At 43.8% G+C, this 26,505-nt stretch overlaps 1 protein-coding gene across 2 annotated transcripts in view; it reads left to right on the top strand.

The window, feature by feature from the left end:
• itga2.2 (integrin, alpha 2 (CD49B, alpha 2 subunit of VLA-2 receptor), tandem duplicate 2) overlaps positions 1 to 26,505 on the top strand; it is a 216,607-nt gene that overhangs the window by 175,285 nt on the left and 14,817 nt on the right. For both annotated transcript variants that reach the window (XM_085972514.1, XM_085972511.1), the window contains exons 20-28: positions 461 to 590; positions 1,477 to 1,566; positions 2,464 to 2,540; positions 2,639 to 2,728; positions 5,404 to 5,506; positions 7,600 to 7,710; positions 12,146 to 12,256; positions 18,062 to 18,175; positions 20,027 to 20,113. In XM_085972514.1, coding sequence (XP_085828640.1) covers positions 461 to 590; positions 1,477 to 1,566; positions 2,464 to 2,540; positions 2,639 to 2,728; positions 5,404 to 5,506; positions 7,600 to 7,710; positions 12,146 to 12,256; positions 18,062 to 18,175; positions 20,027 to 20,113 — 913 coding nt within the window. The remainder of the gene's footprint in view (positions 1 to 460; positions 591 to 1,476; positions 1,567 to 2,463; positions 2,541 to 2,638; positions 2,729 to 5,403; positions 5,507 to 7,599; positions 7,711 to 12,145; positions 12,257 to 18,061; positions 18,176 to 20,026; positions 20,114 to 26,505) is intronic.

Here is a 26,505-nt window from a genome sequence, read left to right as displayed (position 1 = left end):
ACCAGCCTTTATCCGCACTTCTGAAAACAGAAAACCTCTGAAAACCGAAAGTGTTTTCGTTCAGTGTAAGTCGTGCGCACGACCCCAACCCCCCGCCGACCCCCCCGCCGACCCCAACCCCCCGCCGACCCCGACCCCCGCCGACCCCGACCCCCGCCGACCCCCACCCCCGACCCCCCCGACGACCCCGACCCCCCGCCGACCCCCACCCCCGACCCCCCCGCCGACCCCCACCCCCGCCCCCCACCCCCGACAAATTTCCCAGTCTTATAAAATACCTTCCGAAATCCGAAATTTTCCGAAAACCGAAACACGGCTGGTCCCGAGGTTTTCGGATAAAGGATAGTCTACCTGTAATTCTTTATGTGTTTACTTGAATGTAATTTACCATTTTGCACTGAATGTCTTCAAATGTATATTTTAAATCTTAAATTAATAAATGTCTTATTTCTACCAACAGCAATATACATTACATTGTTAGTAGCAAGAATAAACAGATAACCATTAACATAGAGACAGAGAACAAGAAGGAAAACGCATTTAATGCTAAAGTCATCGTCCACTTTTCTAAAAACATCTTTTTTGCATCAGTGAGTAGAACATTTTATTTATACAAAACTTTACAGAGTAATATAGTGATTTTATACCAAAAATAAAACTATAGGGGTAGATTTTTGTCTTTTCCACTTGAGCATTAAGCATCGCCTAGGTGGAGGATAGAGAGGAAGATTGGGCAGAGAGGCTGACACACCTGTTACAGGTAACATTCAAGTCACATAACTGCCAGGCAATGACCATCTCCAACAGTGAAAGTCCTACCTATCTCCCCCACCACCCCCCCACCCCCTCCATCCATGCTTAGATCTGTACTTTTACTGAAAGGGAACATTCAGCTTCCAAACAGGCCACCTTTACTGGTGCACCTCCTGCAATAGAACCTCAAACCTTCAGCATCAAAGGGAACAGTGTTTCCCACATATCTCCAGTGTGTCATTCCAAACAATTAGTCAACTTTTCTGCCACCACCATAAATTATGCTTCCACGATGTGCTGCAACCCTTTAAAAGATACTACCGGACCAGACTTTCTGCTCCCCAACCATGTGTGCTACAGGCAGGGCTGTCCGGACAAGCTTGTAATGTGCCAGCAGATGATTCAAATAAGGGTGAGGGACTCCAATCGCAAAATGTGGCACAGCCTAGTCCTGAGCTGCCAGCACCGCCCTGTTTTTTTCCAGATTAGCAAAATTGGAAAACTATTGTCTATAATGAAGTTTTTCTTGCACAATAACATCACTTAAACATATCTATAGATTATAGATATTTTATAAATATAGATAGTATATTATATAGCTATTTTATATATGTACTATATATACAGTATATTAATTATAGAGAGAGAGAGAGAAATAAAGTGAGAGAGATAGATATATATATTCAAATTATATGATGGGTGTTTAACTTCTTATTTTAACAGGTTGATAACACTGAAGTTCCCTGTCTAATTGTAGACCCACAGTCAGTATCCTGTGACATTGGGCACCCAGTTTTGAGAGGAGGAGATAAGGTGAATTCTTTTAGCTTTTTTTAAGAATAAAAATGCATGCAATGTATGATTTTTACATACATCAAAGATCATGGGGGTGAATTGCCATGTCTACAATGATGACCGTGTATACCAGGCTAGCCACCCAAAAACCACTTGGAGGGAAAATCTACACTGGTATGTATCCCTTTCTTCCATTCTTAAGTTCCACAATTATCCCCTCCAAAATCTCTTGTTATTCAGGTACCAAGATAACGGGTCATCGCCCATAGCGAAGGTCATCACAAAGGTTGAAAAGAATGAGAGATAAGCAAGGTGGATGAGGAAGTAATCATCAGGTGACATTGAGCGAGAAAAAAGGTTAAATGGGTGGCCCCTGGAAGACCTGGCTTATCTGCTGCAACACTGGCTACTCACTCCTCCATAGTCCTCAAAACCCAGCTGAGTCTAGCTACAACTGGGTACATAGGAGGACAATGAAAATCAGTTTGTTCCAGAAAGAGTTGTCAAAATAATGATCATGTGCTGCATGCTTCGCAATAGCCCTAGAAAAGGGAATTGAACTTGAAATGGGTGAGGAGGAGCAGCAGCAGCAGGAGCACCAGAATGAACAGCAGGGCAGAAAACACAGCCAACCAACTGCTCTGCAGCCAGTATTCCTGGAGATACAGTGGATAGGGCTCTGGTTGAAAACTTTTTCAATAAAGACCATAATTTAGAATTCAATATGGATATGGTTGCCTCTCCCACTTCATGATCTTCTCTGAAGCCTAAAGTTATATTAATCCCTTGTGTTCTCTTACAGTTACTCTTTTTTCAATATTTTTAGAAATTACATATCCTGTGACTGAACACTTAAGTCAGAGCAAAACTAAAAAGTTAAATACTAGTTCCATTTTTCTTTTTGCATGTTGCTAGGTCTCCTTTGACATCAATTTTGATTTTAACCTCAAAGAACCACTGAGAGATACATATGTGAACTTCTACGCTATAAGGTAGCTACTAATCATAATAATTCATACTAATTTATTTTTTATTTTTCTTAATTTCTATTTGAAAGTTTGAGTAATATCATAGCTGTTTTGCTTCACAGTGAAAGTATCGAACGCCCAGAGACTCATTTTGACAACAAGGCAAAAGTCACCTTTACTGTACAGTACGATGCTGAAATTCTCTTCTCAAGGTATGGAGGTTGATGAACCTTAAAGAAATGCTCATTGTATTCTCTTGCACTTTATTATTTAATTAACTTTTTTAGTGATTTGTAGTCATCAAAATGAGGGATGTCAGTGACCAGAACATAATATTTTTTCATTGTTAACCCATCTTAACTCCTCTGTCCTTGCAATCTACAATCCCATCTCCAATATTCTGTTCCTCTCCAATGTCCTGGAACGTGTTGTCACTTTCTAAATCCGTACCCACCTTTCCTGAAACTCCATGTTTAAATCTCTCCAATCAGGTTTCTGCCCCCACCAAGCACCAAAATGGCCCTAGCCAAAGTCACAAATGGCGTTGTCTATGACTGTGACTGTAATGCATTATCCGCCATACCATCCTCCTCAAACACCTCTGCTCCATTGTCCAGTTCAGTGGGACTGTCCTCACTTGGTTTTACTCTATTCTATCCGATTGTATCCAGAATCTTTACCTCCGAGCCCCAAATCACCACTCCCAGATCACCAACTATCTATCTTTGGCCATGTCCTCTTCCTAATCTACAATCTGCCCCTTGGTGATATTATCTGCAGATTTGGGGAAAACTCCCTTGTGTATGCTGATGACACCCAGCTTTAAATCTTCATCACCTCGCTTGACCCTTCCACAGCCTCTGTGTAGTCAGACTGCTTGTCTGACATCCAGTCTGAGATGAGCTGAAATTTTCTCCAGCTAAACATAGGTAACAACAAAGCGGTCATCTTCGGTCCCCACCACAAACTTCGAACCCTTAGCATCCTCCCCTGGGAAAAGGTGGTTCAGTTGATTCAAACTCAGCCGACTCTAACTTCTAAGCAAATCGTGTCTAACTTGATTGAACTCTTTGATAAGGTAACAGAGAAGGTTGATCAAGATGTAGATATATATATATGAACTTTCGGAAGGCATTCGACAAAGTACCACATAGAAGGCTTGTTAAGAAGATGGAAGCCCATGGAATTAAGGGGAAAGTGGTGATATGACTATGGAATTGGCTCAGTGACATCTATGCCCTGTGCGGATTTGGTTGAGTGCTGTCCGAGGGAGGTTGAAGCCAGGGGCCTCTGCTGTTGAGTCTTTGATGAGGGGTTGATTCTTTATGTTGCATGCATCCCACGATTTCGTCCATCTGGATAGTATGTTGATACCAGCTGCAGGAACATTGGCTGCTGTTTCCTAGAATGGCCGGCGTGATTTTAAGCGCATCCGTGGTGGGTTTTTCAAGTCTTCGTGAATGGGAAGGTTGATGTTGCTCATGATTTTTTCCATCTCACGGAGCACATTGGCGTTGTGGCGAATGGCAGGCGGGGCAATGTGGGACAACACTGGGAGCCACTCAGTTAGAGTGAACTTAAATGTCCTTGACACCGTCCTCATGGTGATGTTTAGCTGCATGTCCACGATCTTTGTGTGGCTGCAGGACCATGAGGCCAATAACCACAGGCACGATGGGCCGAATGGCCTCATTCTGTGCTGTAAGTTTCTATGGCCTAGATATTAACAGGGGCAGGTTACATGGGCGGGGGACGGGGGCCAGAGTTTCGAATGGGAAACCCGGAAGTCCAGGTTTCCCCGCATGTTGTGGAGTAACTCCACAGTGTGTGCCTTTTGTCCTTGAGAAGTTCCCTGCCAGAAGTCAGCCAGATTGACAGGCTTGGCTTCCAGTCAGGTGGGGAGAGCACCGGAGCAGCCCACGGGACCAGGTAAGTCCGATCCACGACCCCGAGGTGGGGCACGTCTGATCCCTGACCTGACCCTGGGGGTGGTGTCTGATCTGGGGGCTCCGATCCCTGTACCCGGGAGGGGTGACCGATCCACGACCCCGAGGGGGGGCATGTCCGATCCCTGACCTGACCCTGGGGGTGGTGTCTGATCTGGGGGCTCCGATCCCTGTACCCGGGAGGGGTGACCGGTCCACGACCCCGAAGGGGGTGGGGGTTCCAAGCACCGACCCCGGGGGCCTTTTTATATGGGGTGGTTCTGATTGATTGGGAGCTTGGGGGCCAAGAGGAAGCACACCTGCTCCTCCTGGCCCACAAGCAGTGCTGTAAAGGCACTTACCTTCTCCCCGAAGCTGTCCTCACCTCCCTTCAGCTGGGAAACCCGGCAGGTCACTGTTAAACCCGTAAAGCAGGTTAAATTACCGGCCGCCAGCCTCATTAAAATATTTAAATTGTCAACCCGCCTCCTGGGAGCGAGTTGACTGCCCACCCCTTGTCCTTCCTCCGTTAAACCCGGAATTGGGCGAGTTGCAGGCGGGCTTGAGTTGGATTTGGGATTTTTAAAATTTTAACCTCTGACCCGACCCCAACCCACCCGTTTTTGGGTGTTAAAATTCAGCTCATTACCTAACCCTACATCAATGAATTACCTTGCTCAACTTAAACAAAATAACTTCAAACTACCCGATGCATCCTAACCTTTTGAATCTAGGCAAGTATCTGCCCTAACAGCTTTCTGTTTAAACATCTTGGATATATACTTGAAAAGGAAACATTTGCAGGGTTATGGGATTCTATGTAATATGATGTTCTATAAAATAATTGATCAGAAAACAATGAATGGATTAAAGTCATTAAGTACTGAACTATATTGTATTTTGTAGCATGATTGTATGTCCCAATTCTAATCCACAGTTTTGATCTTTTTTTGATTTTACAGAGCTACCAACATAAATTTCTATGAAATTCATCCTGGAAAACTGGTTCCCAAAATAATAAATGCCTTTAAGGATATTGGTCCAGAATATATTATTACACTCAGAGTAAGTAAGTTTTGTTGTTCTGTGCATCCTATTGTGCACAGAATGGCACTTTCTCTTCGATACTCTCCCCTCCTTTCTTGAAGGATCAAATTTATGCTCGGCAGTTCTATAGGTACTGGTACCTCACCTAAATGGCCATTCAACAACAATAATAACTACTTGCATTTATATAGCATCTTTTAATATCCCAAGGTGCTTTATGTAGGAAAGAACAGGTGCTAAGCAATAGTAGAAGATTTAACAGGAATTGACCAAAAGCACTGTTGAAAAGAAAGATCTTAAGAAGACTTTGAAAAGCAGAGACAGAAGCATCGCGTTACGGAGGTTAGGATCAATGAAGCCGAAAGCTCTGCCACCAGTTTTAAAGAGGAGGGTCCATGACAGTTCAAGGGAAACATTTGTCGGATCAAAGAGCACAGGCTGGGACAGAGGGCTGGGGGAAGCTGCGGAGGTAGGGTGAGAGAAGGTTATGGAGAGATTTGAAGATTTTGAACTTAGTGCACTGTGACAGGGAACCAGTGGAGGCCACCAAAAACAGGCATAATGAGAAAGCAGGACTTAGTGTAGGAGAGGGATGTGGATAGCAGAGTTTTGGAGTAAGAGTTTGTGTAATTTGGGAGGTTGATGAGGAGCATGGTGCAAAACTCTAGAATTAACAAAACCCTAGAATTAACAAAACCCAAATAAAAGTTCCAGTGGCTGTAGGATTTAGGTAAGGGTAAACAACACCAACAACAACTTGTATTTATATAGTGCTTTTAACTTAGTAAAATGTCCCAAGGCACTTCACAGGAATATTATAAGACAAAAAATTTGACACCAAGCCACCGAAGGAGAAATTAGGGCAGGTGACCAAAAGCTTGTTCAAAGAAGTACGTTTTAAGGAGCGTCTTAAAGGAAGAAAGAGAGGTAGCGAGGCGGACAGGTTTAGGCAGGGAATTCTGGAGCTTAGTGCCCAGGCAACAGAAGGCACGGCCACCAATGGTTGAGCGATTATAATCAGGGATGCTCAGGAGGGCAGAATTAAAAGAGCGCAGATATCTCTAAAGAAAGAAATTGCATTTATATTGCACCTTTCAAGTTCTCAGGACACACTAAAGTGCTTCACAGACAATGAATTACTTGTGAAGTGTTGGAACTGTTGTTATGTAGGCAAACAAATATGACAGTCAATTTGCAAAAAGCAAGGTCCCACAAAGAATGAGATAATATATGCTGGCGCCCACATCCATGAATGTTTTAAAAATATCTCATCCGAAAGATGTCCCCTCAGACAGTACAGCACTCCCTCAGTACTGCACTGAAGTGTCAGCCTAGATTATGTGCTCAAGTCTCGAGTGGGGCTTGAACCCATGTCCTTCTGACTCAGAGGTGAGAGTGCTACCACTGAGCCAAGGTTGAAAGCAAGGGGCTCAAGATGGAATGTTGAGGTCTGTCAAAGCTATGTTTGGCCTTCCATCAATCAGAAGCTTTCTTCACCAAGTTTTTTTGTTTGTTCTTGGGACATTGGGAATACTAGCAGGGGCACAGATCAAGTGAACTTCTCAATCCTGGATGGTGCCAAGCTTCTTCTGTGTTGTTGTGGCTGTAGCCATCCGGGCAACTAGTAAGTATTCCATCGTACTTCTGACCTGAGCCTTACAGATGGGGAATAGAACGAGGAATCAAGGGATGAGATGCTTTTTGCAGTGTACCCTCTACCTTGCTCTTGTAGCTATGGTGTTGATATGGCTGGTCTAGTTAAGCCTCTGATCAGTGGTTACCCACAAGATGGTGATGGAGAGGGACAATCTGCTGTGTGGAGGATAAACATTAACATGGACTAGTTAGGCCAAACAGCCTGTTTCCATGTGTGATTTCTATGTAATTCTATGAAATCTTGAAACAGAAACACAAAATCAGAACAGTAAGACAACAAATAAGATGAAATTGTCTTATGTAATATTAGTGTTCACATAAAAGACATTCATGTGAAATTCCTCTACTACCTTAATGATGTTGCAAGCCTTTTTCTATTTTTTTTTCAGAAAATGGATATCAAATGAACGCCTAAGCTGAGGGTACAACTAATTAATGTACATTGTATTTTAAAGGTCAATACTGGACATTTCCCCGTCCAGACTGCTTATATTACTGTTAAACTACCAATTTCCACAAAAGTGGGCAATCAACTTCTGTACCTTACTGGGGTAAATACAAATCAGGTATGTCATGTTTATAATCCTTAAGTAATAAGCAATTAATACCCAGCAGCATTAGAGTAGCAATGAAGTTTGTTCTGTGACAGCTGCAATTAACCTTTTGTATGATGAACAAAGCAAACAGGGAGAAAATCTAATTACACCCATTTCAGCGAATGGAATTTCTCATGCCAAGATGAAAGATATCAGGGGTAATTTTGACTTTGGGTGATAGTGTAAAATGAACGATATCTGTATTTGACTTAAATGGAAATGCAATCGGGAGAGATGTACAATGGGTGCCTGAATCGATATCGCCCGTTTTACACTATCGCCCAAAGTCAAAATTACCCCCATCATATATTGGTCTGGCTGATGCTAGATCACATACTCTTTCAGCAAAATAACCTAGTACAGTACTTAGAAGAAACACTATACCGACAGGATCCAATAAAGCATGAGCCAAATTTTGACTTTATTCTTCTGTCACTCTAGCATCTCTTCCCATCGGGTAAACTTACTTTTTCATTATGTCCAGTCAGCAATATATGTAATAGAGCAGACACAAGCAAAAATTATATAAGCAAATTTATTGGTTCTTTTCATGAGTGAAATATGTGCCTACCTGCACATTTCATGGTTTCTATGTATTTCTCACCCTGTACCTATATGCCTCTGGTCGAAGGTGACTTTTCTGATGTGGGTAATCAGATTGTTCATAGGGAATGCTGGAATGATAAGAACATAAGAATTAGGAGCAGGAGTCGGCCATTCGGCCCCTCAAGCCTGCTCCACCATTCAATAAGATCATGGCTGATCTGATCTTGGCCTCAACTCCACTTTCCCGCCCGCTCCCCATAACCCTTGACTGCCCTGTAGCTCAAATATCTGTCCATCTCCGCCTTGAATATATTCACTGACTCAGCCTGCATAGCTCTCTGGGGTAGAGAATTACAAATATTCACGACCCTCTGAGAGAAGAAATTCCTCCTCACCTCTGTCTTAAATGGGCGACCCCTTATCCTGAAACTATGCCCCCTAGTTCTACATTCACTCATGAGGGGAAACATCCTCTCAGCATCTACCCTGTCAAGTCCCCTCAGAATCTTATATGTTCCAATAAGATCACCTCTCATTCTTCTAAATTCCAACCTGCTCAACCTTTACTCATAAAACAACCCTTTCATCTCAGGAATCAACCTAGTGAACCTTCTCTGAACTGTCTCCAATGCAAGTACATCCCTCCTTAAATAAGGAGACCAAAACTGTACGCAGTACTCCAGGTGTGGTCTCACCAACGCCCCGTAAAATTGTAGCAAGACCGCCCCACCTTTATACTCTATCCCCGTTGCAATAAAGGCCATCATTCCATTTGCCTTCCTAATTACTAGCTGTACCTGCATGCTAACATTTTGTATTTCATATACAAGGACACCCAAATCCTTCAGTGCCGCAGCATCCTGCAGTCTCGCTCCATTTAAATAATATTTTGCTTTTCTATTCTTCCCACCAAAGTGGGTAACCTCACATTTTCCCACATTATAATCCATCTGCCAAATTTTTGCCCACTCACTTAACCTATCTATATCCCTTTGCAGACTCTTTTGGGGCAATTTTGCTGGCACTCAGGGGTTGGATTTGGAGGCGGGACTGTTGGCAAAATCAAAAAGATTGGCAGCGAGTCCCAAACCCGCTTCCAACCTGCCACCAATCAATCTTCCTGGGAGTCGGGTCCCCGATTTGTGCAGGGACCCAACTCCTAGCAGCAGTAAGAGGATTATAGCCACTTAACTGCTTGTTAACAGGTAGGTAACAGGCAGTTAAGAGGCTTTTTCCAATTCTGACACTTCTACTGCAGGCTTCCTGACATCGGGAAACTCCGTCAGGGTAAGTGTGGCATGCTGTTGGTTTAATGTAATGTTTGTGTATAGATGACAGCTGCAGAAGTGGTGTGAAGGATCCAATGGGACACTGGTGAGTTGCAGAGGTAAAACAATGTTGGGAAAGTCATTTTTATTGTGTTTAGAATTTTCTGGACGTGATCAGATTTGAAGTGTTTGTGTAGTCCCACCGTATTGGGAGAACCTCTCTCACTAATGACAGATCGCTTCTGTAACTTCACCTGCAGCTGCCATCTGTTTTAGCCCAAGGAGAGAGTCACTGGAGAGCCTGGGAGCAAGGGCTCACCTTTGTACAGTGATTGTCAGTGTTTGCAACACCTCAATGCTGTCAAACACTGAAAAAATCATCTGTGAAAAAGAAATGGTGGTGGCCCCTTTCAGAAAACCGGCAATGACGCATCATCAACTGATGTCATCTGACACCGGCTTTCTCTTAATTGGCCAGCAAGCCCGCAGGGTGGGCTTAACAAGGCCAATTGATGCAAAATAGCGCCTGTGCATCAGACGTCGCTGAGGGCGGGACTAGAACCCGAAAGGCAGCAGTCCCGCCCCCAATGCACCTCTTCAGATAAGATCTCGGCATTTGTGTCCTCCTCACAACTTGCTTTCCCACCTATCTTTGTATCATCAGCAAATTTGGCTACAGTGCACTCGGTCCCTTCATCCAAGTCATTAATATAGATTGAAAATAGTTGAGGCCCCAGCACTGATCCCTGTGGCACCCCACTAGTTACAGTTTGCCAACCGGAAAAAGACACATTTATCCCGACTCTCTGTTTTCTGTTAGTTAGTCAATCCTCTCTCCATGCTAATATATTACCCCCAATGCCATGAGCTCTAATCTTGTGCAGTAACCTTTTATGTGGCACCTTATCGAATGCCTTTTGGAAATCCAAATACACTATATCTACTGGTTCCCCTTGATCCACCCTGCTCGTTACATCCTCAAAGAACTCTAATAAATTTGTCAAACGCGATTTCCATTTCATAAAACCATGTTGACTGTATTATGATTTTCTAAATGTCCTGCTACTACTCCCCTAATAATGGATTCCAGCATTTTCCCAATGACATGTTAGGCTAACTGGCCTATAGTTTCCTGCTTTCTGTCTCCCTCCTTTCTTGAATAGGGGCGTTACATTTGCCATTTTCCAATCCGCTGGGACCTTTCCAGAATCCAGGGAATTCCGGAAGATTAATACCAATGCATCCACTATCTCTGCAGCCACTTCTTTTAAGACCCTAGGATGCAGGCCATCAGGTCCAGGGGACTTGTCGGCCTTTACTCCCATTAGTTTGCCTAGTACTTTTTCTCTAGTGATAGTGATTGTTTTAAGTTCCTCCCTCCCTTTTGCCCCTTGATTATCTATTATTATTGGGATGCTTTTAGTGTCTTCTACAGATACAAAATATTTGTTCAAAGTCTGCCATTTCCTTGTTTCCTATTATTAATTCCCCAGTCTCATCCTCTTAGCTACTCTCTTCCTTTTTATATCTTCTTCTTCTTAGGCAGTCCCTCGGAACCAAGGATGACTTGCTTCCACACTAAAAATGAGTTCTCAGGTGACTGATGAGTCCAATGCGGGACCTACAGTCTCTGTCACAGGTGGGTCAGATGGTGGTTGAAGGGGCGGGTGGGTGGGGCACTTGGGTTGACGTGCGCTCCTTCCGTTGTTTGCGCTTGCTCCCGGTGAAGAAACTCTAGGTGTTCGCCACTTTCCCGGATGCTTCTCCTCCACTTTGTGCGGCCTTGGGCCAGGGATTCCCGGGTGTCGGTGGAGATGTTGCACTTTTTCAAGGAGGCTTTGAGGGTGTCCTTGAAGCGTTTCCTCTGCCCACCTGGGGCTCTCTTGCCGTGTCAGAGCTCCAAATAGAGCGCTTGTTTTGGGAGTCTCGTATCGGGCATGCGGACGATGTGGCCCGTCCATTGGAGCTGATCGAGCGTGGTCAAAGCTTCGATTCTGGGGATGTTGGCCTGAGCAAGAGCACTGATGTTGGTGCACCTATCCTGCCAATGGATTTGCAGGATCTTGCAGAAACAGCGTTGGTGGTACCTCTCCAGTGCTTTTTATATACCTGTAGAAACTCTTACTGTCTGATTTTATATTTCTTGCTAGTTTACTCTCATAATCTATTTTCTCCCTCTTTTTATTATTTTTTTTTTAGTCATCTTTTGCTGGTTTCTAAAAAATTCCCAATCTTCTGGCCTACCACTAATCCTTGATCCTCTTTAATTGAGCAGGATCAGGGTGAGAATATGTGCTCATGGCAGACATTGCTCGGTGCTGGGAGTATGAATTCATAAGATTACCCCTTTAGAAAGTTTAACAGTCAACAGCAATGGCTGATCAGAGAGCATTGTAGCAGGGTTGGATTTATACCAGTATTGCAGCAATGAAACAACTGTCTTCTAACCCACAGGTGTCATCATCATTGCTTATTTATTAATGGCCTATCTTTCACATTTGTGACTGATATTCATTAGCAGTAGAGCTATTAAGGATAGTTGATGAATTTTGGTATTGAGTTTTGATCCTGTCTTTCTAAAATAATTGCAGGAAAACAACTTAATTTGTGAGTTAAAAGAAAAAGTTGATAGACTGAAAATCAAAGAGAAACCTTATTCTGCAACTTTTGTAAATGAGGGGCTTCAGAATGTGAAAGATTTGGTAAGACAATATTTTATTACTAAACATTTTAGTCTTTGGATCTAGCATTTACTTTGTGTTTGATCACTTTGATTAATGTTTGGCGTTTTGTGCAAATATTCTTAATCTATTTTCTTTATCAAGTTACTTTTTTTTTAGTGGTTAAACAAACACATGATTGTAAAGTTGCATTGTCTAGAATTTGGACTCAGCTAGTTAATATAAGCACAATATTAGAAAACAGTTTCTGTTAGTAAGAGAACAACATAAGAACCCAGAGAATCTTCACAGCCCAGAGGTATTGAAGTTGCATTCCAACAGAAGGTAGGTTAACTGGATGTAATTAGATGCTTTTATTCTCTTCAAGTAAACTGCTTAATTGTGAGACGTAACTAATATGGTGTGATTGGTAAATACGCCCTTTTTGTGTGTGGCTAATGCTGATTAACTAATAACCTAAATTTTTGGTATTAAGCTGTTTGTCAATTTGTGTCTTATGGGTCTGTTTATCATGTTGTTGTCTCTTATGAGTTTCCAATCTAGTTATCTAGATTGGACAACATCTTGATAATGATCAGGTCCAGGACTCTGCAATAAAAAGTAAGATTAAATATATATGAATACCACATTATGTGATTGAGTTTACATCAAGGAATTTGATTATCATTTTTCCATCTCATGATGATGTGGGACAGGAGGACTGAACTCCCTCTGTGATTCTTCCTAGATCCAAATGCAGGAATTAATTAGAAATTATTTCATAATAAGGAATGTTAATTATATAATTGTTTCACAATTCCTGCCCACACAGTACTGTTTTGAATCTACATTAATATACATTTCAATGCAGTGCCTTGAACATGAGTCTGGATTTATATATCAAAAAACTATTAACAAAGTTCAACACAGTACACCATAAATTATTTATTTCTATCATTTAAATCATTTTTGTACCCTACTATTGGTTGCAGCCATAAATCCAACGGTGAACCAACCCTGTATAAGTATCTAAAGTAAATAGTTTTCAGGGTGGATAGAGGAGGTAACGATCTGATAGATAACATAGGCTAACCAGAGGTACAGTAGGACATCGGGAGAATTGCTGTATGAAATTCTACCCTGTACAACTCACATAGACCTGCAGATGACAATGAGCCCCTATAACACCTCTCTGTTCTACTAAGAATGACACTAATAAATTGTGCTAATTAGAGCTAAGTATGTATCAGCATAATAAGGATGGTCAATAAGAAAAACAAACCCGCAAGCATAGGGACATGATGAAAGTAAAGTTAGGGTTTACTAATAGATCTATCCTAGCACCATGTGTACTGCTATCCAGACTAACTAGCAGTGGTAAGCCTATAGATTCAAACTACCTACACTCCAAATGGAGAAGACAACTGGTCCGGCTGCCTGTCAGAGTCAGAGTCCCACTTTCCAGGTTGCCTCATTTACATGGCATAGGCAAGTGCAAAGCCCGCTTCCCATAGGCAGTTCATTCACTGGGTACAGGAAATCATTTACTGTTACAGGTTCTTAAGAACTTGCAGCAGCTTAAAGGGGAGGTGAATTATTTTTGGCCACACTGGATCATTTTGGAGTTGCAGCAAGATGTCTGATGATCAACGGGGCACGTAGGTTTTCTGACACAGCTATGGAGTTCCCGGTGGAGCAAGCAGGGGAGAGGAGCAATTTCTTGCCCTTGGGTGGGAATAGGCTTGTCAGGAGTTAGCACAGCACGTCAATTTCAACAGTATATACACCAGGACCTGGCTGCAGTGCCGCAAGGCATTATTACCTTACCAAGAGTGCCAAGATAGGAAGCCTCCCGCGCATATCTCTCTTTAGTTTTGTTGTGCCCCCCATGGCCCCTATCCTTGCCTCTGCATAATCTCATTATTTTCCATGGTTACCCATTAGTCAGCAGGGAAGGCTTTGCTACATTTCCTTTCTACTTCTAGTCAACAACAACTTGCATTTATATAGCACCTTTAATGTAGTAAAACATCCCAAGGTGCTTCACAGGAGCGTTATCAAACAAAATTTGAAACCAAGTCAGATAAGGGTGTATTAGGGCAAATGACCAAAAACTTGGTCAAAGAAGAAGGTTTTAAGGAGCATCTTAAAGGAGGAGAGAGAGGTAGAGAGGTGGAGAGGTTTAGGGAGGGAATTCCAGAGCTTAGGGCCTAGGCAGCTGGAGGCACGGCCACTAATGGTTGAGCGATTAAAATCGGGGATGTGCAAGAGGCCAGAATTGGAGGAGCACAGATATCTCAGAGGGTTGTAGGGCTGGAGGAGATTGCAGAGATAGGGAGGGGTGAGGCCATGGAGGAATTTGAAAACAAGGAAGAGAAGCTGCTGCTCCCCTCTTGCCCAACCTTGATGCTTCTTCCTGTCGTCATGCACACTATGGGAAGCAGGCTCGTACATGGTGAGGGCTTCGGGCCCATGCATACAGAAATCATCAGACACCTACTGAGGCTTATGCAAAAGCAAAATACTACGGATGCTGGAAATCTGAAATAAAAACAGAAAATACTGGAAATACTCAGCAGGTCAGGCAGCAACTGTGGAGAGAGAAACAGAGTTAATGTTTCAGGTCGATGACCCTGAAACATTAACTCTGTTTCTCTCTCCACAGATGTTGCCTGACCTGCTGAGTATTTCCAGCATTTTCTGTTTTTATTACCGACTGAGACTTAATAGGCTGCCACCCTCCCATGCAACAGCCACTGGGGGAGCACCTTGGAGAAGCATTAGTTTAGGTAGCAGAGCCATACAATCAGGTATCGGGGAATCCATTGTTATGGCAAGAAGTAGCCAGATCTGTGTGTATGGCAATAAAGCCCTGATACAATTCATTCGCTTTGTGGAGAGAGAGTTTTCCTGCAACAGCTTGTGACTTTGGAATGCCTTTTCTAAAATAACCAATAAGGAGACACTGGGTTGTCCCAATATCAACAACCAAAATCAAAACAAAATATGCCCCCCTATTTAAAGGGCCACAACTAATAAAGAGCCGAACCATAAAAAAAAACAAAGGAAACTTATAAACTTAAATACTAATATTACCAGTGTCCAGTATACACTCCAGTCCCTGTGGTGCCCACCTGTCACGGAAGGCCTCAAGCGTACTGCCAGACACCGCGTACTCCTTCAGGGTCATCCAGGCACAGTAAAGACCGCGGAAAAGAGGCAGACAGCCAGAGTGACCACCCGCATGGGCCACGTCCAGCCTGGACCTGTAGTTGGCCACCTTGACCAGGCCCAGGAGCAGACCCACGAGGAGGTCCTCTGACATGCCCGTCCCCCTCTCCACCAGGTGGCCTAAGATCAGGTGTGTGGGACTGAAGCTCAGCCAGAAGTTGAGGAGCAGCCCCTTCAAATAATCGAAGAAGGGGTGCAACCTCTCACAATTATTAAAAATATGGAATACCATCTCGTCCAGGCTGAAAAAGTTACAGGTGGCCTGGGAGCCCATAAAATAATTTTAAAACACATTAGATGGGACTGCTCCAAGCAACACTCTCCACCCCAGATCCCCAGTGGTGCAGGGGAGGACTCCCACATCCTCCGCAAGATGGCAAGGTGGCTCTGGATGGAAGACGATGGAAGTGAAGAGTGTGCAGGAGCAGCCCATTTGGGAAATCCCTCCGCGCAGAGTGAAATGGCACGGAGGGAATTTCCGAGAGAGGCAGCTCAAGTTGTGATGCGCAGAATCCAGAGGGAGGATCCGGGCCTTGCGCCGATGAGAAATTCTGTCCAAACAGGGGCTAAGTTCGGATGGGATCGCTCCACACACTTTAGCCTCCTCGACACACCTGGTGGAGTCAGGGTCGAGTGCAACTTTTAGCACATGGATGGTGTTTGCCGCGGGCCTGATGCAGCGCCAGGATATCCGGGCTGCCAAGGCCTCTGGCGACAATTAGCCCGCTCCTGCCCCATCCATTATGTCCCTGGCTCTGGTTACCTTGGCAGCCAGGGCCTTCCTCTCTGCCAGCCATATGTCGTCAAAGCCCACCACACAGAGGTGTGGATGTGACTTTGGAATGTGATAGAATGTAAATGGGTATTTTGGCAGTTGGACAGTAATGTGGAAGGGCTGAGTTAAATGTTTGGAAGGTATGTTAATACTAGGGCTAAGAGATTCAGCTGTAAAAGTATTCTCCAATCAGCTACTAACAAACAGCTTGAGTTGTAGCCAATAGCTGGACCACCTCAGGTTCCTCTATGTCATTAGCGTCCACCCACTCATAAAGCTGAAGGCCCTCCTCCAGTGATAGTTCCCTGTCAAGTCCTCATTGCAGAGCAGAGTTATGTAGCACAACTTGATGATATGGGATACATTCTCTGGGCTGTACTGGAGGAAGCCACAAGACCTATCCAGGCATCAGAATCAGTGCTGCACGACTCCAATGGTTGAAGCACAGAGCTGATTGTATCTGCATTCCACTGCTGAGCATGGATTACTCACAGGTCTCATCAGCTAGATCTACATGGGAGAGCCCTGGTCTCCAAGGTGCCAAATTTTAATTTGCTGTGCAGGATCAAACAATGGGAGAATGGAGGATTGGTGCGAGATAACTGTGTCATAGCAGTTGCCAGGAAAGCAGGCAGAGACCTGCAAGATATGTTGGTGGTCATCCGAGACCAAATGTACATTGATGGAATCCAAACTCTAGTGACTCATGAAGGCAGCAGTACTGTGGGCAGGAGCACAAAGAGCAATGTGTGTGCATTCTATGATATCCTGGACTTTGGAAAATCCTGCAATCTTCATGAATCTCATAGCCCAGTAGCAATGCTTCCAGATGTCAATGGGAAAGCGATGAAGGTATTTGCTTTTGCAAGCAAGGCACCAGTTACCTGATTGATAATTGCATGGATTAAAGATTGGCTTATATTACTGATATCGCCTGTGACAGCCTGGAAGATGCCAGTGGCAAAAAAATTCAGGGTTGCTGTGACCCTGACTGCAACAGGTAGGGTCACGCTTTTCCTATCAAGAGCTACAGGTCTATTTGAAGCATGCAACACAAGTCTGTCACTGTGTCCCTGGACAAGGGCAGGCTCCTCATAAAACTGCATGTATTTTCTCCTTGGACCTATTCATTTGCTTGGGGGAGAAAGGGAGTCTGTGAGCAGGCTTCCTTCTAAGTGCTGGTCTTCCAGCAGCATGCCTGTTTCCCTCCTCATCCTCCTGGTATGCCATGTAGATTGGAAGACCAAGAGGAACCTAGGCCCTTTGCTTAAGTTATGGCTGAAAATGTCTGTCACAAAACCCTCTTCACAGACAGAACATATACTATACACGGCACTTGCAGCAAGTAAAATAAAATTAATTTAAATTTGTCACCTGGGATCAGCTGTTGGTCCCTTTTAAGTAGTATTTGAGACTGCTGGCTGACTTTTTCGATCACTCATGGTTTGCGGAAGAACCAGGAAATGATGGGTGCAAAAAAGGTCAGAAGATGGTGTCAGCGGTGCAATGACATCGCTTGGGCCTGATTTGCATATGTTAAGGAGACTCCCACCTGCTCCCACCCTCAATGCACTGCCAACTAATCCCCCTCAACCCCACCCCCACAGAAAATTGGCAGCTCTGAAAATTGTTGGGGGGGGGAAGTAAATGGGAACAAATCCTGCTCAATTTTCCAACTGCTACCACCCTAGTTTTGGGAGCAAATGGAGCGGCGAGCAGACCAACATTATTGCTGTAAACTCTGAGTATTTGATGGAAATTGTTTTTATCTAATTGAAGAGATTTATAGTCAAAAATATCTTTGTTTAACCTTACTAGGCCAATTTTATTTGTTTTTGCAGAACTGTGAAAATGCCAACTGTGAAAGCTTTGTATGCACCATTAACAACCTTGCAACGAACAAGGAATATTTGATTAATATTACTACAAGGATCTGGGAGGGTACATTTATAAATGTAAGTACCAATCAGATCATTCATTACAAAGAGTTATTTTCCCCAAGTGTGTTGATATAACGGGGTAGAATTTCCACAGAATTCTCCTAATCCCCTGTCGAAGAAAACCCCTGAGAAATGGCGTAAATGGCTGATTGCACCATTTCTCCAGGTTTCGCCCGAAGTTATGGTGGGAGATCAGGAGAACCCCTGCAGAAATTCTACCCCATTATATCTAATTCAGCAAGTTGACCACTATGATTTAAAAGCTATGACAAAAATTATTTTATTAAGCCACACTTCCTCCTACTCTTTAAAAATGTTGTGCATAAAAACTGCAATGCTACCCCCAGTAAAAAGTCCTAAAAATAGCAGTTTTGAAACTTTGTGGCAATATGGAAATTATAATAACCGAAACAATTGTGCCGTTAGTCTTATTGGCAATTGTGACTGAAGGTTTTAGAAATCTCTACCTAATTTTATGATATATATCTATTAGTTGTCCACAAATGGATTATACTTAATACAGAAAGCAAGATTAAGATATTATGGTACATACAACTGAATTTTATATTTTATTAGTTTTTTTAAAAATTGAACTTACCAAATTGTTCCTCCCCTCTGATCTCCTTGGACTGAACATCACCTTTGGCTTACGGTGGAGGTGGGCATCTACTCTTATACCTACACTAATGCCAAGAGGCACACATGAATGACATAGGATATCTGAGCCCATTAGGAACAGTAGCATAGTGGTTATGTTACTGGCCTAGTAATCCAGAGGCCTGGACTAATGATCTAGAGATACATAGTTCAAATCCCACCATGGCAACTGGGGAATTTAAATTCAGTTAATTGAATAAAAAGCTTTGTTGTAAAAACCTATCTGGCTCACTAATGCCCTTCAGGGAAGGAAAACTGCTGTCCTTACCTAGTCTGGCCTATATGTTACCAGACCCACAGCAATGTATTAACTCTGAAATGGCCTAGCAAGACACTCAGTTGTATTCAAGAAGGTGGCTCACCACCACCTTCTCGAGGGCAATTAGGGATTGTCAATAAATGCTGGCTTTGCTGGCACATCCAATGAATTTAAAAAAAATTCCTGTCCTCCCAAACTGTGGATACATGTACTTGCACAAGAGTTGCTACGTAGCAATCAGGAGTGGGAACGCTGGCTTATTTTCTCCTCCCTAACCTAATGCAGCAACCCTACCACTACCCCAGCAAAGATTCAGGAGCAAATTGGCAACTCCATTTCCAGTGTGGCTCAGTTACTCGCTGCCTTTGTCATATGGCTTAGGGGGCAAAATTGGGTCGCGCCCCCTTTGGGGAGTTAAATTTGCTACTTTTAGCGCCCCGAAAAAATTAGGGCCCCCGCGCCCAAAATTCACTGGTAGCGCCCCAAGAGGGAGGCTTCCAGTAGCACCCCGCCTCCCTCTTGGGGCGCTACGAGTGAATATCGCGGCTTATTAAAGGGGAGGGGCCTAGCGCAATGCGACCCAGGGCCCAGCTGGGCCACCAGGGATCGGAGTGCCGGCAAAAGGGGGGCCCTCTTAGGCCGCTAACGGGAGACGCAAATCAAACGAATATTTCCCCTTAGTATCTAATCTTAGTACACATCTATGTTCTCTACAATAAAATCAAACAGGAGCTTGATAAGAAATTTTGCTCAATCCACCATTTTAGACTTTGTCCGTCATGTGATAGTCTGATGTCAAGATACCACTAGTATGAGTTTACTTTATTTTTATATACTTTAATTAAATAGGACAATTTTTAAGTGCGTTGAATTTTTTCACACATTTATGTAGTGTGAAACGAGTGACATTTTAAAACCTTTACTAATAATCTCTTCACCCTTTCTTTTAGGCTGCCTTGCAAAGCATAGTGTTAATGCCAGCTGCACAGATTGATACAAATAAGCCATTATTGGTCATCAAAAACAATACCTTAACAGTAAGTGATCTCAGAATTACTGCCGTAATCCCATTGCATTGTTTCTCACTTTATATTGATGCGATCATTCAGACTTAATATGGTTAACACTTGAAATACAGATAAACAGAGCTTGGAACGTAGTTAAGGGAATAACCAAAGTAGAAGGTATAGCTGGACAAAGTAGACACATGAGAATATTAGCATTTGAATGCTCACTGTCTTCATATGAAATGTCTTTGTCTGCTGTTTAACCAAAATGTTAATTACTTAATTTTAATCTATTAAACATTTGTATATTTTAATATTCACACAGCATAATTTCAAAGACTTAGGGGGCGATTTTGTGACTGGGGGCGCGTTGGAGGCAGGACTGCTGCATGTCGGGTCGGTGTCCCGCCTCCATCAATTTATAGAGTCATAGAGTAATACAGCACGGATAGAGGCCCTTCGGCCCATCGTGTCCGCGCCGGCCATCAAGCCCTGTCTAATCTAATCCCATATTCCAGCATTTGGTCCGTAGCCTTGTATGCTATGGCATTTCAAGTGCTCATCCAAATGCTTCTTAAATGTTGTGAGGGTTTCTGCCTCCACAACCCTTTCAGGCAGTGAGTTCCAGACTCCAACCACCCTCTGGGTGAAAAAGTTCTTTCTCAAATCCCCTCTAAACCTCCCGCCCTTTACCTTGAATCTATGCCCCCTAGTTATTGACCCCTCTACTAAGGGAAAAAGCTCCTCAGCATCCATCCTATCTATGCCCCTCATAATTTTGTACACCTCAATCATGTCCCCCCTCAGCCTCCTCTGCTCCAAGGAAAACAAACCCAATCTGCCCAGTCTCTCTTCATAGCTGAAGCGCTCCAGCCCTGGTAACATCCTGGTGAACCTCCTCTGCACCCTCTCTAACGCGATCACATCCTTCCTGTAGTGTGGCGACCAGAACTGCACACAGTATTCCAGCTGTGGCCTAACCAGTGTTTTATACAGCTCCATCATAACCTCCTTGCTCTTATATTCAATGCCTCGGCTAATGAAGGAAAGTATCCCATATGCCTTTTTTACCACCTTATTCACCTGTTCCGCCGCCTTCAGGGATCTGTGTACTTGCACACCCAGATCCCTCTGACCCTCCGTCTTGCCTAGGGTCTTACCATTCATTGTGTATTCCCTTGCCTTGTTAGTCCCCCCAAAGTGCATCACCTCGCACTTTTCCGGGTTAAATTCCATTTGCCACTGTTCCGCCCATCTGACCAACCCATCTATATCGTCCTGCAGACTGAGGCTACCCTCCTCGCTATTTACCACCCTACCAATTTTTGTATCATCTGCGAACTTACTGATCATACCTTTTACATTCATATCCAAGTCATTAATGTAGACCACAAACAGCAAGGGACCCAGCACCGATCCCTGTGGTACCCCACTGGCCACAGGCTTCCAGTCACAAAAACAACCTTCGACCATCACCTTCTGCCACTAAGCCAGTTTTGTATCCAATGTGCCAAGGCACCCTGGATTTGTGGCCAACTCACGCTCTTTTCCCTTGATTGACCTTGTTAAGCCCGCCCAGCGGGCTCAGCAGGCCAATTAAGGGAAAGCTGGTTGCAGAGAACGTCAACGAATGACGTTTCATCTGTCAAAAATGTTTGGCAGATGAATTGTCATCGTTTGACAGCCCTGTAAAGCTGTCAAACAGTGACATTCTCTACAGTTTGATGAGGTCTTGCATACAAGACCTCATCAACTTTCTTTTACTGAACTGAGATGGTTGTTGCATCTGAGAATGCAACGGCCATCTCTCATCTGCAACACGGAGATCCGAGACTCTCCACGTTCAAACTGACTGAGGCCTGCAGGAAGAAGCAAAGGTAAGTACACTTTTAAAAACACTTTGCACTTACTTCAGATACTCACCTCTACACTCTTGCACCCATCACTTACCTTCACACCACACTTTTGTAACCCCCCCCCCGACCCCCGCAGACCCAGTACTTGCCTTGCTGAGCTGGCTTGTTTTGGCGCCTTCGGGAAGCCCGCACTTGTGAGGGCAAAAAGGGGATAATCCAATTTCTGCCTGTTAACTACCTGTTAACAGACAGTTAATAAGCTTTAATTCCTTCCCGCCTCCAAGGAGACGGGACCCGGCACGGGACGGCTACCCGCCTCCTGGGAAGATGGCATGGAGGCGGGTTGGGCACCCGCCCCCAAATTCTGCCATTTTCTCAGCAGTCCCGCCTCCATAACTGCCTCCCCAGGGCTGGCAAAAATCACCCCAAAAGAGACTGAACACTCTAGGAGAAAAGCAGAAACTACTTTTAATTTTGATACCTCAGTGCTAGAAGTATTTAGAATGTGGGGGGTGATATTCATCTTGGGCAGTAGTGCGAAACAGGCAATAGCAAATCGGCAGCGCGTTTTGCACTCAGCCTGAAGAATATCAGACGGGGTGTAAAACAGGCTGCCGATTCGCTATTGCCCAGTTTGCCCTGCCGCCCAAGGTGAATTTCACGATGTGGTCTCCTCTACATTGGGGAGACCAAACGCAGATTGGGTGACCACTTTGCGGAACACCTCCGTTCAGTCTTTAAGGGTGACCCCGAGCTTCTGGTCGCTTGCCACTTTAATTCTTCGCTCCACTCCCACTCTGACCTCTCTGTCCTCGGCCGCTTACAATGTTCCAATGAAGCTCAACGTAAGCTCGAGGAACAGCACCTCATCTTTCGATTCAGCACTGTACAGCCTTCTGGACTCAACATCGAGTTGAACAATTTCAGACTATAACCTCTGCCCCTATTTTTTCAGGCGGCAGCTGTTGATGCTTCTGCCGTCCTCATTTGCAACATTTAACCACTCCTTTCGTTCTTTCCTCCCCTCCCCCCTTTCCCTGCCTCTGCACCTGCTTAAAGTCTGTTACATCTCTAACTTTTTCCAGTTCTGACAAAGGGTCACAGACCTAAAACGTTAACTCTGTTTCTCTCTCCACGGATGCTGCCTGACCTGCTGAATGTTTCCAGCATTTCCTGTTGTTATTTCCAGCATCTGCAGTATTTTGCTATTGTACTTCTAAAACAATGTTGAGTATGCAAGAAAAATAAGTGCAAGCTAAATAAACATTGTTCAAAATGGATGAAATCAAAATGGAAATAAAAAAAGTGAAAGCAACTATACAAAGGCTATGGGGGCAAAAGGACAGAGCGAACGCTGGAGGGAGTTTTGATAACCTGGGGAAACATAAAATGAAAGAATCTGGCTGGAGTTAACAGGCAGATGGAGGACAGGATTAACAATTTCTTCAAATAAAAGTTAAAGGTATGTTAGAAGTGCAAAGAGGATATAGTAACAAAAAATTCTTCCAGCATCATAATAGTATAAAAGTAGCTGGGAAGGAAACTAGAAGTTCAAATGGTCAACATGATGGTAAAGTTAAGGATAAAATAGTTGAAATATTAAAATGATATTTTGTAGAGATAGTCACCAGGGAGAATTTTAAATTCCTATCCTATTTCTATAGTTCACCCAGTGTCCCGGATGATTTTGAAGCCAGTGTGGTAGAGGTATTTAATAAGCTAATAAACATAATGGGCCGGATTTTGCGACCCCCACGGCTGTGTACGAGGTGTGTACGCACCCGTAGAGACCTCGCAAGTGCCGGGTTTGGCATGCGAAAAGCGCATGCGCTAAAACCCGGCACTTGTGATCTGTCAAGAATTCTCTTGACAGATCCTCCGCCTGCCCGGGAGAAGGGCCTCTGCGGGTGGAAAATTCCACTTTCTGCACAACCTCCTCCCACTGAAAACCTTTAAAAATCTTACGCCTGGTAAAAGCATGCATAAGGCCTGCTTTTACCAGCATTAGAATTTTAAAAAATAAAAACATATTTTTTCCACTCATTTATAATTTAAAAATACTTTTAAAAAGGTAAGTTTAATTTTAGCCCCGTAAAAAACTTTAATTATTTTTTTCAAAAAAGAAAATTTTTGTTTAAAATATTCAATTTAATCTAATTTTAACTAATTTTCAATACGTGATTAAAAAAAAATTTTATTTAATGTTTAACTTTTTTAAGTGATCCCAATTCATACTTTTGACAGATCTATGCGTAGAGATCTGTCAAAAGTGTGAAGGGGGATTCCCTTCTTTGATTGGTTCCCCATGGCCCACATGATCCCAGGGGCGTTGCGAACCGCCTGCACCCCTGGGATACCTGGGCCTCTGCGCATTTCGTAGAGCAGAGGCCCAGAATCGGAAATCTCGGGACCTACGGAGCCAGCAGGTAAGTGCGTAGATTTTTTCCAATCGGAGGCATCCGCACGCAGGAAGCCTCCAATCGGAAAATCCAGCCCATTAAGGGAACTTAAAGACTAACAAATCACCTGGACCAGATGGTTTATATCCTGAGCTGCTGAAGGAGATGAGGGAGGAAATCTGTGGGGCTATAGCTAACATAATGACAGAATACCGAAGCACTGATGTAGTTCTGCAGAACTGGAACTAGGCCAATCAGTGCATTGAAACGGCCCTTATCAAAGTCACAAATATCATCCTATGTGACTGTGAACGCGGTTCCCTATCCCTCCTCATCCTTCTCGACCTGTCTGCAGCCTTTGGCACTCTTGGCCATGCCATCCTCCTTCACCGCCTCTCTGCCATTGTCTAGCTGGGTGGGACTGCACTCGCCTGGTTCCATTCTTATCTATCCAGCCGTAGCCAGAGAATCTCCTGCAGTGGCTTCTCTTCCCGCTTCCACATCATTATCTGTAGAGTCCCCCAAGGATCTATCCGTGGTCCCCTCTGTTTTCCCATCTACACGCTGCCCCTCGGCGACATCATCCGAAAACAAAACATCAAATTCCACACGTATGTTGATGACACCGAGTTCTACCTCATGACCAACTCTCTCGACCTGTCCACTGCCTATGATTTGTCGTGCAGCTTGTCTGACATCCAGTATTGCATGAGCAGAAATTTCCTCAAATTAAATATTGAGAAGACTGAAGCCGTTGTCTTCGGCCCCTGTCTCTCTACTTAAGCGGCGAGAGACACCCGACCCGGATCATCACTGGTGTTGACCCCACCAAAGTTCATTGGGTAAGAAGGAGGTCCTGTGATTTGAATAGCATCAGGGACGCCCCCTCAGCCCCATCCACCCCCACCATCACACTGAAGAGGTCAGAAAGTCCGGCATAGGTGCCCGAGGCTCAGAGTTTGTATCGGGGCCTCAACATTCTGAATTCCTGCATTGTAAGGGGGGGCACAGTTAACAAACTTCAAAAGAAATTACAGTTTTCTCTTTGGAGATCCAAGCCACAGTTCCAGTGTGGATCTGGAGGTGGATTCCACTTTCGCCACAGAGGTGACGAGTATGTCTGATCTGACCAAGCGTACCCCTTCTAAGGATAAGCCAGGTCCCTTTTTTGGGACCAAGGTCATGGGAATCCTGACCCAACCATGCTCCCCTCCCCCATTATGTTGATGGCTATGTTTGGGAGGGAGAGACAGTCTTTCTCCCCCACCCCTACCCCCGCCCCCTCCACCCATGCACGAGGCCATCCGGAAACTGGAATGTAAGATGGGGTCCTGGCTTTTCGAGTGGATTCCTGTGGTGGGATTACATTATGTCGGAATGGAAGCAAATTCTCAGCCCCAATATCTACAGCAGTAACTTAATAACAGCCAGAATGGGCTTACAAGGGGGAGATCCAGCTGACAAACTATCTTGACCTCTTTGAGGATGTTACACAAAAGGTAGAGAGTGGCACTCGCTAAAATACAGTTTATTTAGACTATCTGAAAGCTTTTGGCAACATTCTACATGAAAGCCTTCTAATTAAACTAAAAACCAGCATAGAACTAAATAAGAATCTGGTTTAAAATTATGAAAGAGTATTCATGAGAGGTAGATTGTCAGACTGGGGGCTTTTTTATGTACCCTCTCTACTTGTACTGAATAAGATACAGAAAATAGCAGTAGGATTGATTCCAAGTGTAACGTGGATGAGCTTCACTTTTACAGTGTAGAAAGAAGGAAGTTCATGAAGGGCAGTCACATGAAAATATGAAAAACGTTAAATGGTACAAAGAAGATAAACCCAGAATGTTATGTCAATAAATATTACTACGGTATGCCAAGAATGTAGAACCAATAAACATACAGAAATTTAGTGAAAGTAAATGTAGAACAGATGTCAAGAGTGATAAATGTTTGTAATAATCTAAGGTATAAACAAGGAGTTAGTTAGATGCAATAATGCAACAGTTATTGTATTAGAGCTCTGAACTTCAATTGGGCAATGGCCTTTCCTCACCCGTGACATTTTTATGTTTAAGATATAAAGTTTGGGTGAGAGTTAGCTTCTACCTAGCAGAAAAGAAATGTTGGCTACAGCAATTAGACCCAAGTTTGCCTCTCCCAT

Source organism: Somniosus microcephalus, chromosome 2, assembly GCF_052327205.1.
Source record: "Somniosus microcephalus isolate GS21.2 chromosome 2, FLI_Smic_1.0, whole genome shotgun sequence".
Lineage (NCBI taxonomy): Eukaryota > Metazoa > Chordata > Chondrichthyes > Squaliformes > Somniosidae > Somniosus > Somniosus microcephalus.
This window is presented reverse-complemented; position numbering and strand designations above follow the sequence as displayed.